The sequence below is a fragment of the Pterocles gutturalis genome, unplaced genomic scaffold (assembly GCF_000699245.1).
Source record: "Pterocles gutturalis isolate BGI_N339 unplaced genomic scaffold, ASM69924v1 scaffold16334, whole genome shotgun sequence".
NCBI lineage: Eukaryota > Metazoa > Chordata > Aves > Pterocliformes > Pteroclidae > Pterocles > Pterocles gutturalis.
In genome coordinates, this window is record NW_010130975.1 from 39,278 (window position 1) to 57,535 (window position 18,258).

Genomic DNA, 18,258 nt, shown 5'->3' on the forward strand with positions numbered 1-18,258 from the left:
TTTCATTGGTAGATGTATGAAACTTCTAAGGTGGGAGAAATTCAAGGAAGTCCCTTTATCACTGGGTCTGAGAGTTTGGGTACATTTACAGGCATCAGTTTGAGGTCTCTCTAGGGATCTATACCTGCTGGGTACACTGCAGCACACTTGAAGTTTTACGGAAATGAGCCAGGGGCTCCTGAGGTGGAAAAGTAGCACGGAGAGCTCTAGGCAATCCAGCAGACTCCTGGAGTGCACTGAGGATAACCTTTTAAGCCAGGTAATAGACAGCCCTACCAGGGGGAATGCATTACTGGACCTGTTGGTCGCCTGTGACGTCAAGATTAGAGGCAGCCTGGGCTGCAGTGATCACATGCTGGTGGAGTTCACAGTCCTGAGGGCTATGGGTCAGGTAAAGAGTCAAGTCAGTACCCTGAGTTTTAGGAAAGCAAAATGACAGCTGTTCAGGGAGTTAGTCAACAGGACCCCCTGAGAGATGGCTGTGAGGGACAAGGGAGCAGAACAGAGCTGTCAGATCATTGGGGATGCTTTCCATAGAGAGCCAGAACTCTCAATTCCTGTGTGTAAGAAATCAGGAAAGGAAGGCAAGTGACTGGCATGGCTCAGGCGAGACCTGCTGGCCGGACTAAAGGACAAGAAGGAAATGCACAGGCAGTGGAAGCAGGGACGGGTATCCTGGGAAGAGTATAGGGATGCTGCCTGGTTGTGTAGCGATGGGGTCAAGAAGGCCAAGGCACAGATGGAGCTGAACTTGGCAAGAGACATAAAGAATAACAAGAACGGTTTCTGTAGGTATGTCAGCCAGAAAAGGAGGGTCAAAGAATGTGTGTATGTGTCCCAATGAGCAAGACTGGCAAACTGGTAACAACAGATGAGGAGAAGGCTGAGATACTAAAACTTTTTTGCCTCAGTCTTCACTGGCAGCCTCTCTTCCCATGTCTCTCAAGTGGATGGACCACAAGATGGGGACTGGGGGAGCAAAGTCCCTCCCACTGTAAGAGAAGATCAGGTTTATGACCGCCTGAGGAACCTGACCATACATAAGTCTATGGGACCTGATGAGATGCATCTGCATTGGCGGATGCAGTTGCCAAACCACTCTCCATGATATTTGAAAAGTCATGGCAGTCAGGTGAAGACCCTGGTGATTGGAAAAAGGGAAACATTGCACCCATTTTTAAGAAGGGTAGAAAAGAGGACTCTGGGAACTACCCACTTGTCAGCCTCATCTCTGTGCGTGGGAAGATCAAGGAACAGAACCTTCTAGAAGCTACATGAAGGCACATGGAAGACAGGGAGGTGATTCAAGACAGCCAGCATGGCTTCACCAAGGGAAAGTTCTGCCTGACCAACATAGTGGCCTTCTCTGATGGAGTGACTACATCAGTGGACAAGGGAAGAGCTATGGATGTCATCTATCTGGACTTCTGTAAGGCCTTTGACACGATCCTCCGTAACATCCTTCTTTCTAAATTGTAGAGAGATGGATTTGATGGGTGGACTGTTCGGTGGATGAGGAATTGGTTGGATGGTTGCATCCAGAAGATAGCAGTCAACAGCTCACTGTCTGGATGGAGATCAGTGTGGCAAGTGGTGTCCGTCAGGGGTCCATATTGTGACCAGTACTGTTTGATATCTTCAGTGACATAGACAGTGGGATGGAGTGCACCCTCAGCAAGTTCACAGGTGACACCAAGCTGAGTGGTGCGGTTGTCGTGCCTGAGGGATGGGATGCCATTCAGAGGAACCAGGACAAGCTTGAGATGTGGGCCCATGTGAACCTGATGAGGCTCAACAAGGCCAGGTGTAAAGTCCTGCACCTGGGTCAGGGCAAACCCTGGTGTCAGTACAGGCTGGGGATGGAGAGACTGAGAGCAGTCCTGCAGAGGAGTTGCAGGTACTGGTGGATAAAAATCTGGATATGAGCCAGCAATGTGTGCTAGCAGCCCAGAAAGCCAACTCTGTACTGGGTTGCATCAAAAGAAGTGTGGCCAGCAGGTTGAGGGAGGTGATTCTCCCCCTCTGCTCTGCTCTCATGAGGCCCCACCTGGAGTACGGCATCCAGCTCTGGAGTCCTTAGCACAGGAAAGACATGAACCCGTTGGAGCGAGTCCAGAGGAGGGCCACAAAAATGATCAGAGGGCTGGAGCACCTCCCATACGAGGACAGGCTGAGAGAGTTGGGATTGTTCAGCATGGAGAAGAGAAGGTTCCAGGGAGACCTTATAGCAGCCTTCCAGTCCTTAAAGGGGGCTCATAAGAAAGATGGGGATGAACTTTTTAGCAGGGCCTATTGCAATAAGAGGAGGAGTAATGGTTTTAAGCTAAAAGAGTGTACATTTAGACTAGATGCAAGGAAGAAATTATTTACAGTGAGGGTGGTGAAACACTGAACTGATTGCCCAGAGAGGTGGTAGGTGCCTCACCCTAGGAGACATTTCAGGTAAGGTTGGATGGGGCTCTGAGGAACCTGATTGAGCTGAAGATGTCCCTGCTTATTGCAGGGGGTTTGGACTAAATGACCTTTAAAAAGGTTCCTTCCAACCCAAACCATTCTATGGTTCTGTGATTCTACAAAATATGCAACTTAACATGAATAATTCTAATATTGCACTACTTGACTAGGGAGTGTGTATTTATAGTCTATTGAATGATAATGATTTTTGAAGGATGACAAAGACTCACTTAAAAAGATACAGCTGAGGAAGGTGTTCTCTGCTCAGTCACTGCAGATTTGGAGCATCGTTTGTCAATGCTTTTCTTCTGTGCTCATTGACTGTCTAAAACCCGTTTCCTCCTCTTGCATTTTGGCTGCTGTTAGATGCCGCACTGAAGTTGAAAGGCTTTCCTGTTAAGATGAATCAAATCCTCCAGGTTTGACATGGAACAGCAGATACATTTTGTTCACCAGTCTCCTCAAGGAACAGCACCTATATGTGTATTTCATTTTGACCAAAAATAACTAGGATTGCATAATAGTTGTCTGCTTTAGTCTGAAAGTAACTGAGAGAGTGTTGGAGGCAAAGCAGACTACTAGGAAAGAGAGTAACAGAGGCATACAAACTAGGAGAGCAGTTGAGATGCTTGTCTAGTCTAGTGAAAACCTGAGTTTGGGACAGAAAATACTGCATTGATTTTGGGGCTCCTTGAATGATTTCCTTGTATGTGGGAAGACATGAGGAAGAGGAATGACCTACCATACTCAGCCAAAGCAGCAATGTTTCTCTGTTGTAACATGTTTCCTGTGCAAGGGCCCTGGGAGCATCCCTCTCCTGGGGTTTTGGCTGTCAGGGCTGGGGGAGCTCATGCAGCTGGGAGCAACCCCATCCCACCATAATGCTAGGTAGAGGCTCCCAGCGGCGCTATGGAAGGCTGTGGAACGCTGACCTCAGCCGCCCTTAGGAGCTGCTTTTGGTGCAGCCTGGCCCCTACCTGGCTGTGGCCTGCTAATCCGCACCAGAACACCCCACCTGCAGGTGGGCTGACACCCCATCCCCAGGGAGGTGCTCGATGTTTGGGGCTGCCCTGGTGCCCCAGCTTCCCTGGTGCCCCAGCTGCCCTGCTCCTGGCTGGGGTGGTGGGGTGAGCCCTGTCCTGCCACCTTCTCAATGACTCCAAGCCCACAGGGACTCTGGTGGTACCCTGACAGCACGTAACGCTGCCCTTTGGGTGAACATCTCACAAATGTTCTTGGAGTAGAGACTAATGAAAGAGGGGAGAGGTTTGGGGGGTTGTTTTTTCAAGCAAGTAGCTTTCTTCCTTTCTACTCCTCCTATTTCTCCTCCTTCCTCCAAAGAAGAAGAAATAGCTTAGTTGGCCAAAAAGGGATGAGCAAAGGAACGTAGGAAAAAGACAGGGGAAGGAATGTTTTAATTGAGAAAGAGATGGTGGTGGCGGGATGAGCTAAGAAACAGATGTGGCTGGCTTGGCTTCAAGCAAGTTTTATGCATTCAAAATTCTTGGCTACTAGCTAAAATGATGCTGGTTAATTACCTTTAAGTAGATCGGTAGCGAGTAGGAATGGAGAAATCCAACCCTAACCCTTCTCTTCCTAGTAGCTCAAATAGTTTTCCTATCTGTGTGGGGAAGAAACTGCCAGTGTCTCAGGATTTCAGATCATTTATTACTATAACTTTTTTAAATCTTGAATTATGGAGCAAATACAGATACATTGAATCTGCTTTAATCACGTGAGCTTTACAGAAGCAAGCAGAAGTTATATGCAGATTTCTCAAATTCTAATACTTTTTTTTTTTTTTTTGGTCCCCTCTTACAGACATAGGGCTGGGCAGTGACTCTGTATGCACACGTCCTTCATCTCATCGGATAAAATCTTTCGATTCTCTGGGATCCCAGTCTTTACACAGCAGAACTTCAAAACTCTTTCAGGGACAGTATCGGAGTTTGGTAAGTTCTAGAAGAAATGAACATGCTATAGCGTGATAATTTTTTTCTTTTTTTCTTTTGACAAGAATTTATAAGTAAACAATAACGTAGCAAAGTAACTGTTTACTCTCTTTCATCTCTATTTCAAGCTTGTGACATTCTGTTTTTGCAGCTTTTCTTATGATGTTCCAGGATACATGCACCTCTCTGTGAACTTCTCATTGTTTTTTTTTCCTCATGTGTACCACTCCATGTTGTTTGCATATGCAGTATCTTCCTGGACTTGCTTTTTCAAAGGCAAAAATCTCATTTTCTCCATTTCTGTGAGTTTAAGCATAATGATTGAAAGATATTCAAACCTCAGCAAAGGTGATACTTTCAACTTTGGCAGTATTGATAGTTTTTCCTATTTTCTGTTACATTTCAAGGTGAGTCCTTCAACTAGCCTTCAGGTAACTGAGTGGCATAGGGAGTTGTTTTACGGTACAGCTGAAATCACGATGGAGTACTATATTGAAACTAACTGTGATGAAGGGTGCTCATAAGTGTCTAAAGGGTTTGCAAGGAGGATTCCCTACTGTAAACTGCTTTTTCCATGCTTGAAGGAGGCTTTTTTTGAACTACATGACGATTGCTATGTGACACATTAAACACAGGGCTCCGCTTAAGCTTTCTTAGGCGTGGTTTTGTGTGTTTTCTCTGGTAGCAGAGCCCGTGCAAGTTCTTGCTCTAGGCCACCAATTCTAGCTCCCATTCTGCTCTTCACCACCCCCTCAGTTTTGCTGATGCAACTGTTTGTGGGACTAGCTGGATCACTGAGGTAGTCAGAGTTTTAAAAGTATTTCTATCACTTTGGTGATCGGAGCAGCTCTGTAGAAAGTTGCAGAGGGGCAGAGAAGTGCATGAAGGAGGGAAAGACAGCTAGTGGCCAAACCCGGGAAATTCTCAGCTTGGTTTTTGCTCCTCTAGATGATCTGTTTGGAATTGTTCTCGCCAATTTGTACTCAGCTTCCTCTACTAGGGAGGTGTCCTGTCACAGTAAAGGTACTGTACTTGTCACTGTGCAGTGTTGCTGCTTATTTTGTGTCTTTACACCATTTACTAAGGCAGAACTTTTTCTCTTGTTGAGCAGTTGAGGCAGATGAAAACACATGATGTACAGGCAGCAGGCTAAGGCAGAGGCACTTGTTTGAAAATGTGCTGATCTCGTTGCACCCTGTGACTTGCGGTATCTTGGGGCTTTTTCCATGTTTTCTATGTTGTGTTTGCTCTCATTTTCCTACAGTTTCTCAGCCACTAAAAGTCTGATTGTCAAATTGAGTTGTGATAAAATAACATGATTGCTGGGGATATAAACTAAGTTGACATGTTATATGATCCCAGTGATGTTACGCATTGCATCTTTTAATCATCTCAACTTTATAGACAACATGTACGTGAAATTCTGCTACCTGAATAGCTGGCAAGGTTTGCTTACAGACATTTTCACACTAAGTTACTTTTTTAGTTACTGTATTGATCCTTACATGATGCTTATGATAGTGGCAGACATGATTTACTGTCCTCTCCTCTCAGTTCTGGTGCAATGGTTTGTATTTGGTTTATTTAAAGTTGTCCAAGTGTTTAGCTTTTGTTAGCATAAAAGTTTGTCCTAATTCTCATTAAATGCTTGAATGATGCGGATGTCCAAAATTGACATCTGAGAACAAAATGCTGAATTTGAACATCATTGATTTGAAAGACTTCTTAGAAGTAGCTCTTAACATTTAGTTGTTATGATAGAGGAATGATTTACCTTCACATCTGTGATAGGGGATGAGCACATATATATGTATATATACACACACATATATGTATATGGACAGCTGCAAGTCTGACATGCTGCAGACTTACAGCTTTGCTAACCTTGAGGCAAATGATTTGTGGGTACTTCTGCAATTTACCTTGAACAACTGTTTTATAGGTTTTTGGAAGAACACTGTCCTTCTCCGTTGGCAGGCTGTAGAGACTTGCACATTCGGGTGTGGAACCTTCCAACGTGATCTGCTACATGAAAAAAAAAAAAATTGAAGCTGCAAACTCTTTATTTATATCCAGAATTAAATTAAACCCAGCTCAGTTCCATCTTCCTTCCAGCCTGGAAAGTTTTAGAAAAAAACTCTCTAATGTAAAGCTGTTGTTTCTTTGTAATTGTCAATGGCGGTTTCAATTTACACTGTATATTGAAAATAGAATTTTATTTTTTGGGGGGAGTAAGAAGTATTTTCTTTGTGGCTCTGTTGCCCCCTTCTGATTTGAAGAGGTTGTAATAAAACATTATACTCCCTGGACTGATACAAATACATAGATTAAAAATGACAGAAATACAAGAAATGGCAAATCATCCCTTACAAATGCTTAGAGTAAAAACGTGTGGATGAGAGGCTATTTCCATTTTATGGATACTTCTGTTTTGCTCATGAGATAATTGTTTAAATGTCTAATGTGATCTTTTTGTTCTTTGTATTCTCACTTACTAGGACATGACAGATAACAGCAACCATCAGCTGGTGGTGAGAGCAAAATTTAATTTTCAACAGACAAATGAAGATGAACTTTCTTTTTCAAAAGGAGATATTATTCACGTTACAAGAGTGGAAGAAGGAGGCTGGTGGGAAGGAACTCTGAATGGCAAAACAGGGTGGTTTCCAAGTAACTACGTACGAGAAATAAAATCAAACGGTAAGTTTTGAAGGAGAGCGTATTTGCACAAGTTCTTGCTTTGGTAGAGGTTGATAGTTGGTCGATTCATTAAAAATTGTAATACTTTTTGTTTAAGCTTGACTGTACTGAACTTTATTCACAGCAATGGTTGGTGCTCGGGAACTCAAACTCCCCCACCCCAGTTGGCTATGTATAGTGTTCTAGGACTTCTGAATTAACAGTGAACATGCAGAAAATGCCTCCATTCTGTTTGTTTGTCTGCCTGTGTTTCACAGTTGGGCTGCTCTGGCTTCATTGGTCTTAATTCCTAGAACACTGGATTTTGGCTCTGATGCTAACACGCTTTGAATTGGTGATTTGGGTTTAAATAGTGAGAGATTTCTTGCAAATCTTCCTAAAACCAACAACCAAAAACCAAACCAAACTAACTCCCCCCAAACCAACAACAAACTACACCAAAAAATCTCTAACCACATCCCATTACTTAGAAGCAAACAAATGCAGGAAAAAATCCCAAATTCTACCTAAATCTACTAAAAGTTAAAGACAGTTTTTGAAAGATAATGTATTTGTATTTGTGTTTGTGTTTTTTCTTTATTGTTCATGTACCTCCAACTTTTCTTTATACAGGCTTTACTCTTCCACTGAAGTTTTATTTAGAACTTCATACAGTGGAAGTGCCTTCTTTAAATATCATCTTCATGACTGAATATCAGAGCTAATGTTGCTTTTTAATCCACCAGGATGTTGATGTGGGTGACATAATCTCTATGGTCGTTTGGGATTTTTGTTTTTCTTTTCTGTCTTTGCTTGCTTTCAGAAGCTGGGGATAAACCTGGTAGGATAAAACTACCCAGGGACATTCTGAGAGGCTATATCCCTCCTTCCCTTGTCACAGTTCCAATCAAAACACACATCTTTCTGGCTATGCTAAAATCATTGGCATGACTTGTGTTTGTTGGGTAGCCATATAGATGTGTGATTGCAGACTGAAGTTGGGAGGGTAAAACTCCATTTTTAAACTTAGTCTTTCTCCTACAGTTGCATCCTCTTATTGTCTTCCTTGATCTACAGTTCGTTTTTATAGAATGCTAGTCTTAGATCTGTAACTTTGTTTTCATTCTCAACTAGATCCTCTTAGGCATAGTAATGATGTAAGACCTAACTTTAGTTTTCTTCAGAGATCTCTCAGATGTGGCTTATCCTGAAAAACAATTCCTGAAGCCTTTTTTTTTTTTTTTTCCCCTGTCTGTAGTGTTGTAGCACTTTCAGCCATGATGACTATCTTGTCCCATCATTATTTGTTTAAAACATTGCTGCAGAGGTCTTATTCAGATTTCATCAGTTTAGATCTCCTCTGGCTCAGTTAAGCTTCAGAATGGAAATAGCTTTTAACAGTGAACATGTGAGAACCAAAAGTTCCCAGAAATTAAGGTTGTTCTTGTTTTTTAGGAATGCTTTACTTGGGTGAAGTAACTCTAAGTAGGATAGCCAACAAGCTGCGGGGCTGAGATTAGTACCAAGTGCAGATTGCTTCTTGCCAGTCCTTGCAGCCCTGTGCAATTCCGGGGGCTGAGATGAACTGCTTACAGTCACTGGTTGAACTTTCACTTCTCACTTCCAGAAGAGTTTTCTGCTGAGCTCTTTTTTCGCTCTGCTCTATAGGCATGTTCCTTGTGCTTCTAGGGCTTGCAGCCTCTGGCTTCTGCAAGACTTCTTGCATTCTTGGGGTGTTCTCATATATGCTCACTTCCTTCTGTGGACGGACTGTCTGTGCCTGCTTTTCTCTTTCTTGGGCAGTTGAGTTCCATTGATTTTGTTTTCTGTGCACTTACAGACTGTTACGAAGTTAAAATGACTGACCTGTAGTGCTCCAGCTTTCTCCTGTTCTCCCCCTTTTTAAAGACTGGAACTGTTTGGCCTTTTCCACTACTCAATGGAACTTCATTTGTCCTATGGTTTCAAAATGGATGTAGCTAGTTCTCTTACTGTCAAATCGGCACAGCAGGTACTATTTAATTTATAAAAATACTCTTTTTAACCTGCTTTTATGCCTTTAGGTATGTGTTTGAGTTGTCTGAGGCTGACCTTTTTTTATAATGAGGATGGGATGGTGATAAGGAAGCCTGACATATTAAGAGCTTCATGATGACTGTTAATAACTCTTCTTCCCTGTTGAGTTGCAGATGAGTTTTCCCCCTTGATGTATGTGTACTGTGGAGTGTTTTGTTGCTATTACCTGTATGTTGTGTTGTATTTCAGCTGGTGACTTGACTTTTTCTAGTTACTTTTGCTTTTTTGTGTCTTTGAGGTCACTGTAGTATTTGTGATATTTGATTGTGTCAATTTTTATCTCCTTTTCCTGTTCTTCCTTTGAGATGTCCTTAACTTTTAAAGGATTTGTCATTCTGGTGAGCCTTTTTCCCTTACGTTGTCACTAGTAGAAATCCTTTTTTGTACTCACAAGTTTATTGACTTCTTACTTGAAGTTCATTGTTCTCATTTTGCTGCTCTTTCTTTTAATTTTCTTGGTTGTTTACATGAAACTTGTTACAAACATTTCTATTCTCAGCTGATTTCTGCTTTGTGGCTGTTGTTGAAGGTGCTAGAGAGAGGGCTTTTCTAGAATTCTCTTCCCGCCTGTATCAAAGCACATTGCCTCTGCCTCCTGAGGTTGGACTTCCTTTGTTCTGCTGTCCTTGTTGAAACAGGAATGTAGTGGCATTTACCACAAAGCTCTGAAGTTACATGGATGGCTCTTGTGGGTGTTCATGAGGAGTTTCATTTGGGTTATATGTGTGAGTTGTCAATCTCTGTTGCAGTCCTGTGCTCCTGCTCTTTTTTGCTATTTATTAGACTGGTTGACATTTCTTGAGTTGATAGTCTTTCACTGTCCATTTTTCTTCACTTCCCAGCAACTATATATGCCTTTCTTTGAGGTTTTCCTAATTCAGACATGTTTTGAGTGCATTCATGCTTTGAGCATGAGGTTAAAACACAAAAGTGCTTTTTCTCTCTCCTGTTGTATTTTAAAATGAGTTAGTTGAACTTACTCTCTTGCAAGCTCAAATTCAAAAACTGTTTCTGTCAGTGTTATAATGAATTGATTTTAAAAAAGATCAGGATAGGGTTGTTGAAATACTTGCTCTTTATTAAGGTCTCTATGAACAAAGTGTTCATCCTGGACATCTAATCGGTTTTCAAAATTCTCTGTAAAGTGTTCTGTCATTGACAGTATGACTCCATCCTTCTTTCTTCTCTCAAATGTTGCTGAAAATACTGCAACTAGTTAGAAATTCTGTATAGGCAACACTGTTTGTTATAATTTTTGATGATGCATTATTTGGAGAGCTCTTGGGAAATGGTGGGTTTGATTAAATAAATCTCGTCAGTCTGCTGGAAACTGACTTCAGCAAACTGCGTAACAGAAGAAGGAAAACAAATTTGTTATGTATGTGTGGTTTTGTTTTAATTCTCATGAAATTAATAGGCATTAGACATTTAGATAAATGGATTTTTGTTCTAAATTAAAATCCTCTAATGTCAGATAACTGTATATTTGTAGACTTAACTTGTACAGTTGCTCTGAAGTTAGATATTCAAGGAAAGGAAGAAGGAGCTGCTTAGTAATGGGAACTGCCTTTACCCACATTGCTTTCTGAAAGATGTTAGAAGAAAAGTATATTACATATATTGTACAAGCAGAGCATGTTATATGATAAGGTATCTTGGAGTAGCTAAAACACTGTAAAGCTGTGCCCATGTTTACTATGCTGTAGTGTGCTTAGCTATGCCAGAATGATTAGTGTTAGTACAGAGTGCTAATACATATGAGGCAAGCTGTGAATGGTTGTAGGACAGATACTGAGATTATTGAGCAAAGCACAACATTTAGTTTTCTTAGGCTGGACAGTGACTGTATTTTGGGGAAAATAAATGTATTTGACATGGAAAATGTTTTTTATTTTGCTTCTAAGTGTGTGTTTATTCTTTCCTTCCTACTTCCCCCTGACACAAGGGGAAAAGGAGGATTTGTTTGAAATTGTGGTACTTATGATCAAACTGATAAATAGAATAAAAAGATGAAGTAGTATTTTCTTTTCAGGTATGTGCCTACACTGCAAGGATCAAAAAGGTCGTTCATTTCTCTCTCCCTTCCCCCCTTTTTTGTTTAATTTCCTTTTTTAAATCCTGTAACATCTTGCCTTTTTTTTAATGTTCTTTGATCACTAGTCAGGAATGACTTTGAAATGAGAGGACTTTATTTTCATCCTGCTGTACTGTTACACATGACAGAGGGTGAAATATTTATATTGTGTAAACTTGCTAGATATTTGACAGTGTGATCTTATTGAGTTGTGTTTTTTTTTTTCTTACATAAAATGGAGCAGGGAGGGGTGAAGGTGTAGGTGGAGTTTCGTCTCTTCCACTGCTGCTTCTGTCTGACACAGCAGAGAGATTTGGAGACTTAAAAAGAGAATAGGGCTTAGCCAGAATGGGATGTGCTTGCTTACTTTAGCACTAGGTGCTGACAGATGTTAGTCGGATTTTAAAAAAATCACATGGTTACTTGCTGGGTTTATTCAAAGTTTGATCCATTTAGATGGCAGGAGATTATGCAGAAGGAAATGTAGCTTTGAGAAAATGACATTTGGTATGTCACAAACTTTATTCTTATTCTTCACAGAAATTAACATGTCATTAATGTCATAACCTGTCTTCTGTGCTTTCTTGCCAGTTATGTTAGTATCAGGCTCAGTGCAAATTACATTGTTAACGGTTCTTCTGGTTAGATGTTAAAAATAATAATTAAAAAAAAAATGACAGTGTGGGAAAAGGCCAGTGAATAGTGGAAGAGTAGAGTATCTCCTGTTCCCATCCTGTGGTGTTTGAGGGAAGGACAGATACACATCTAGCTTTGTAAAAAGAGAAGGGTGAGGGGGGGAAAACCCAAACACCCCAGCAAGAATGCTAGTTTTCCTCTCCTCAACTGTGTGTGCTTGGAAGGCTTGTTCCCTTGTCAAGTGTTACTCTGCAGGCTTAAATAGAATAAAGTTTGCAGCAAGAGAGTATGACTAGGGAAGAAGAGTTGGTAGTATCAACGTTGTGGTGGAATACATTGCAGTGATGTCTGAACCAGCTTGAGAACTGGCAGCAAGTTTAGGTCTGACCTCCTGGTGCTGGGCTTGAGCCCCTTAGTCTTAAGAGACAGAGCTTGCTTGTAACATGTCATTAATAGGAACCACATAGCGTTTGGTGTCCCACTTGGCCCATTTTTCTTCCTATACTGTAGGATGAAATAGCCCAGATCAGATCTTTGCATTTGGATTATGCACACTGTAGCCTAGCAATAGAAACACCTGATGGTGGTCTTGCAGTAGTACAGTTGAAACGCTCTAGTAAAGTATGTCCTGAAGGACTGCTTTGTGGAATAGCATGAAATAGACTGTTGCATGAAAACAAATATGACGTCAACTGGAGGCATGACCAAAGAGAGATTAGGGAATGTGAGAATGACAAGTTATTTGAAGGCAGGTAAAATAAATAATTGCCTATTAATGAAAACAGAATTAAAACATTGGGAAGGATTGGGTAAATTGTCATTTTGCAGTCAGGTAGATGTTTGTAAGACAGGTTGTGGCATCTTATGTACTGCTTAGGGAAAGGTCACAGAAGCAGCCACTCTAGGTTTTTTTGCTTCTACTGAGAATATTTGCTGGAAGAATAATGTTCAGAAGCCTATGCCAACCTCCCTCTGCACCCAAAGATGGCCTGTTAAGTGAATTCTGTCTGGTTAATCACTAGCCACTAGGCACTTCAAAGCATTACCAAGTGTAGCTGGGTGCCATTGAATGTAATGCTTTGATCAGGAAAGAAACTGGTAGTAGTAACATAACCCTTAGGTTTCAGTCATCAGCTGGATACTGTCTCTTCCAGTACTTGAGCAGATGCTCATTCTCTTTGGATTTGATCATATGCTGTACATGTTTTTGTTGTGTTTTCAGTGTTAATGTAACAGACTTACACTGGGACTGGGAGAAAAATAAGGAGAAGGGAAGAATCTTCCGTATGGGAAAACTTGGTGTCTGGCTCAAGTTGCTCTCTTCCAGTGCTTTGAGAAACAGAGGAGTGGGCATGGTGCTAGGGTTCTGCTAATATTTTCAAAACTTACGGACTTACAGACCAATGGATCTATAAGACCTTTGTATGTGCCCAATATGCTGAATGAGGGTGACACCTGCTTGAAATGTTTAATACATTTTGCTGCATGTTTGCAAAAGTACTCTAATGTTCTCTCATGAAGGATAACAAATAATGCTTATCTTTGTTTATACTAAGAAAGTGATTTCTTATGTGCAAGATCAGGATTTTCTTCTGTGTAATGCATTGTGCAATAACCTAATTGCAACAAGACTGTTTCTTATTTCGCCTTATGAAGCAAGGCAGTGCTTGGAGGCAGAATACCAGAAGTGATAGACAGCTGGCCTGATTTGCTGTGTCTAATTCTGTGTTTCTACAATAGAAAGAGCGTTTGCATTTTAAAAGATGAATGTTGATTATGGCTGTTCAGGCAGGCAAAATGATTTGAATGTGTGATTCTTTTTTGTGTCCTGTTTTTAAATCTGAATTTGATGGTGTCTCTTTAATAGATAACTGAATCAGCTGAACAGCTGGCAATATAAATGACTATATATTTCAGCAAAAATTCTCCCATTTTCTTCATCAGCTTAGGAGAAGAAAAAGTTAGGGGAGGAGGTGTATTTTTACACCCTTTAAGATAACAAAGTAGCTGGAAGAGCCAGACTTCTATGACCAGTCAACTGTCTTCAGGTTAACAAGGGTCAGACATCTGTATTATGATAAAATTCAGTGACAAGTATTTACCTTTTTCTTTAAATAACTCTGATCTCTTCTTTCCTACTTTTTGGGCACATGATTAATAAATGCTTAGGTATTTAGTGAACCTGAAAGTCACTATGAGTCATAGGATAAGTTAAGAGCTTCCACAGAGAATGAAAACAAATTACCAAGTTGGTATAAACTAAATAATTTTCATTATTCAGTACAAAGAAACAAGCTGTAACTGTCCCAAATGAGTAGTGTTATATATAAATATATAAACGAGTAGCTGTATGTACAAGCTGACTTAAGGTGCTTCTTTCACACGGAGTGTTTAATGACAAATCTGCTTGGGTTTATGGTTTTGTTTTAAGGGGACGAAGGGAGTCCTGTCATGTGGAATTACTTGGCTGTATAGCAGAGCACATACATACTGCAGGGCTGGTGTCAGAGAGCATCACTGTTCCCAGCTGAGTAACTGCTGGGCCAATGGTTTTTGTGCTGTCTGTTGGCTTATAGCTGACTTGGGGTGCGGGGGTGGGTGGGGGATATTAACCAAAAGGGTTTTACTGTCATCTCTGAACATGGTAAGGAGAAATGTTTTGCCCATGTTTGGCAGTTTTAAGACCGTAATTTATTTTTGGAATAGCTTCTTTGAGGAGAGTTCCAGTGCAATACAGAGAAAATGCCCTCTAAGATACCACATGCATGCTCTTGGGACCCGAGCTGCTCCTTACGGGCTGATGCCTAAAGCCTTAGCTCCAGCTGGCCTGTCTGGCGCTCCTGGCAGCGAGGACAAAAGCGTGGCCTGTATCTGAAGTCAGTTTGCCTGAGACTGCAACATCTATGAGGGCTGCAGCTGGACAGCCTGCAGAAGTGTTAAATTACCCAGGATACAGTCCAGCAGAGGCTGGTACCTTGTGGGCTTTTCTGTTTCCGGTGGTGTTTCCCTGGCCAGCTTTACTGTCCATGGGAATTTCCCATAGCTGGCCCTCAGCTTGGCTGACTGGGCTTCTCCTGGAAAGGCAAGTCTTTATTTGAGACTTGCGTATTTATTCTTGTTTACCTGACACTGCAGGCCACTTAGACTTAAATTATTCATATAACTTCATTAAAATGCATTTGAAATAGGAGCTTGCTTGTAAAGATAAAACGTTCAATAGGTATGTTTGATGCTTTTTTTGTGGGTGTTTTTTTGTTGTTTGGGTTTTTTTTATTTGGATATAAATTGCTCAAATGCTTATTTGAAGTTAGCATATTAGACAAGCCTGCTTATTTGAAAAAACAAACCAAAATACCATAATGTCCCAATAAATACAGCCTCACAAGTATTCTCAGTTGTGTGCAAAGTCAAGTGTGACAGGTCAAAAAAGAAAGGCTGTAAATCTTGCTTGCTGTTTCTCCAGCATGCAGCATAATGCTTTTGATTTTCTCTCTCCTCATCTTTCCTCCTATGTGATTGACTTAGAGGAATGGTAGAGGTGGGAGGGGAGGCTTTAGGAGTGTTTTTTCTGTGCCTTTCCATTCTGGGAGTCAGCGCTTGGGTAACTCTCAGGACTGTTGTTCTGATCTTGCAGACTTACGTTGTCCTTCCAGGAAGAGCATGTGTTACTGAGGAGTAGATTCGCTATGGGATTATAGGAAAGACTGTATTGTTTTGATGGATTCTGTTCTCAGGTGCATAAGCATTTTCATTTTTTACTTCATTAACAATAAAAGATAATTTGTTTTAAAAGATTATTTTCTGGGATAGGCATCTGGTAAGTCACTTCACTACTTGTATAGTGTTTTGATTCTCTGTTTCAGAAAGACTGAGTGTAATGTCCCAACCCTGGTACATTCAGTCTTTGGTCACTTGCTTTTACCAAGTTCATTAAATTGAAATTATAACAATACTACTTTTTGAAAGTGTGTGTGTTGCTTGGAAATGCCTGTTTGTGTTTTTTTGTTTTGTTGATTATTTTTTTTTAATTGCACTCTGTGATAACATTTTGTTTTTAAAAAATAAATTTGGAAAAGCTAATTTTATTAACTCACTTTCTGGTTCCAGGAAAAAGAAAGGGAGTTTTCCTGTTTGCCTTCACTGAGGCTAGAGTTTCATTCATTGTAAACATATGAACCATTTTGGTTCTTTACCAATAATTTCAAGCACAAGTATGTATGTTTCTCAGTGAAGCACTATTTTCACTGTGTCTTACGATAAATTTTTTAAAGCAGTTTGCTTGACCTCTAGTGTTGAATTGTGAAATTGCACCCCATTGACCCTAAAATATCTTACATTTCAGAAAAACCGGTCTCCCCCAAATCAGGTACATTGAAGAGTCCACCTAAAGGCTTTGATACGTCTGCAATTAACAAAAGCTATTACAATGTGGTGAGTGATCCTTTTTCCTTCATGTGAGCTGTTATGTACAGTAGAACATTACTTAACTAAATGCTCTTATCTGCACAAAAAACGTGGCAGTCTTGTCAGAGCCTTAGTGCCAAAACTAGATAGGGGTTTTAGTGAATTCTCATATAAACAAGATCATTATTAGTTTCATAGAATATCACACATACAGATTCTTAAGCATGATGCAAAATTATAGTCTAAAGTAAGTGAATAGTAGGCATTTATGTAATACATTATGCTCATTTTATTTGCTTTGCTGGTTGATAATTTCCCTTTTCTTCCCCATCCCCCACATATGTAAACAGTCTTCCCCAATCTCTATGAATTAATGAAATTCTGCTGTGTTAAAATGATTAAGAATATTTTTTGTCCATCCTGGTGAACAAGAGATGGAACATTTTGAAAGAATTTGCCTCCTTTATATCCATGCTTATAAATCAACTCAATTACTAACTTTGGGAACGTCTCCCTTACACTTAGGGGTAGGTTTTACAGCAAAAGTGGTATAGCCAGAGTCAGCCTTTAACACACCCCCCAGAAATTCTTAACTGGGTCCTCAGACCTCTTTAGTAGATGCCTGTGAGAAACATACCAAACTCTGTCTTTAGATGTGGTGTTGTAACCATTTTGAGAATCCTTTATTTACTGACAGTAGATACATTGGGAAGCAAAGAGCATCTTCCTGACTTTGGTAACCACTGCTCCCTGCTGGTGTAAAACCAAACTACAACGTTTCCTTCCCTTTTTATTTGAAGCAGCTGTCATTGTTTTTCATTTTAGTTGTCAGTTTCTAGCAGGGATCATAAAGCATTGCTTTATGCTTTCATCTTTTGCGGTTGTGGCATGAATAACACCTACCACCTGGGAGAACAGAGCTGTTTTGCATATAGTCCCCTAATTGAAAACAATAAAGCAACCTCCTGCTCTTCCTCCTGGCTTGCCTGGTGCATCTGTTGGTAGCCATAATTCCATGGGAAAGGGAGGGCTGCTGTTCTTTGCCTATTGTATCCCACAGCTGCTAGTCAGGATGGCAAGTACCTGTGCAGTTCCTTCAAACTGCAGCAACTAATATTCTTGCTGTGGTACATCCAGCAACAAAATATCAGATAGCTTTCCTTTTAATTTTTGCTTTTCACTGGATGTCTTTATAGTAATTTTTTTCCAAAGTTGTTGTAGTGTGTAGTAGAAAATGTCTTCTCTGTTTTGTTTTGATAGAAGTTAACTGAAGTGAATGCAGCAAAGGAGAGGATTTAGTTCCTTCACTAGGCAGAAGACTGCTCTTAAGTTTAATTATGTTTTTGTTGAATTTTTAATCAAAATAAATTGGGAGCTGTCTTGAACACCAGTCTGTTAGGTTTGAGTCGGGTTTAGTTTTATTTGGGGTTTTTTAAGGTTTTGTTTTGTTTCTTGAAGTCAGTGGTAAATACATACCTCATATATAATCTTATTATTTCCCTGATAGATCCTAATATGATGAAAAGTAGGAGTTGCAGCTCTTTAATTTGGGCTTAAGTCAAACTCCAGTTTGTGTCCAAAATTAATTTAAGCTTGTGGTTGCATATTTTACTGTGTAAGAGAAACACAAGACCATTTTTGGGGGTGATAGTGTACTTCAATGAAAGTAATAGAAGGTAAATGTTTGAATTTGCCTAAAACCGTAGTTAAGGCAGCTAAGTTATAAAAGGCCATACAATTTTGAAATATCACCTTTGGCTTGTGTGCTTTTTATAATTGTTCCCTGGATAACCTATTATCATAATCACAGAGACTCAAACTACTGTATAGATCAGGAAACAGATACCCGTAGCCACCTTTTAAAGCAGTTTAATTAAAAGAAAAAAGTGAAACTGGTGACCATCATACCTATTTTTGGAATGAGGTTATTTTTCATTTTGCTGAGGTGCAGCTTTCTTGGTACACGAAACTGATACAACAAGA

General features: G+C 40.4%; 1 protein-coding gene across 1 annotated transcript in view; it reads left to right on the forward strand.

Moving 5' to 3' along the window:
- LOC104466877 (rho guanine nucleotide exchange factor 7-like) overlaps nt 1-16,302 on the forward strand; it is a gene marked incomplete at its 3' end in the record, with an annotated part of 24,634 nt that extends 8,332 nt beyond the window's left edge. Inside the window, exons 3-5 of the mRNA XM_010080432.1 lie at nt 4,276-4,406; nt 6,905-7,106; nt 16,214-16,302. Of these exons, the coding sequence (XP_010078734.1) occupies nt 4,276-4,406; nt 6,905-7,106; nt 16,214-16,302 (422 nt within the window). The remainder of the gene's footprint in view (nt 1-4,275; nt 4,407-6,904; nt 7,107-16,213) is intronic.
- Between the last annotated feature and the right edge of the window lie 1,956 nt (nt 16,303-18,258).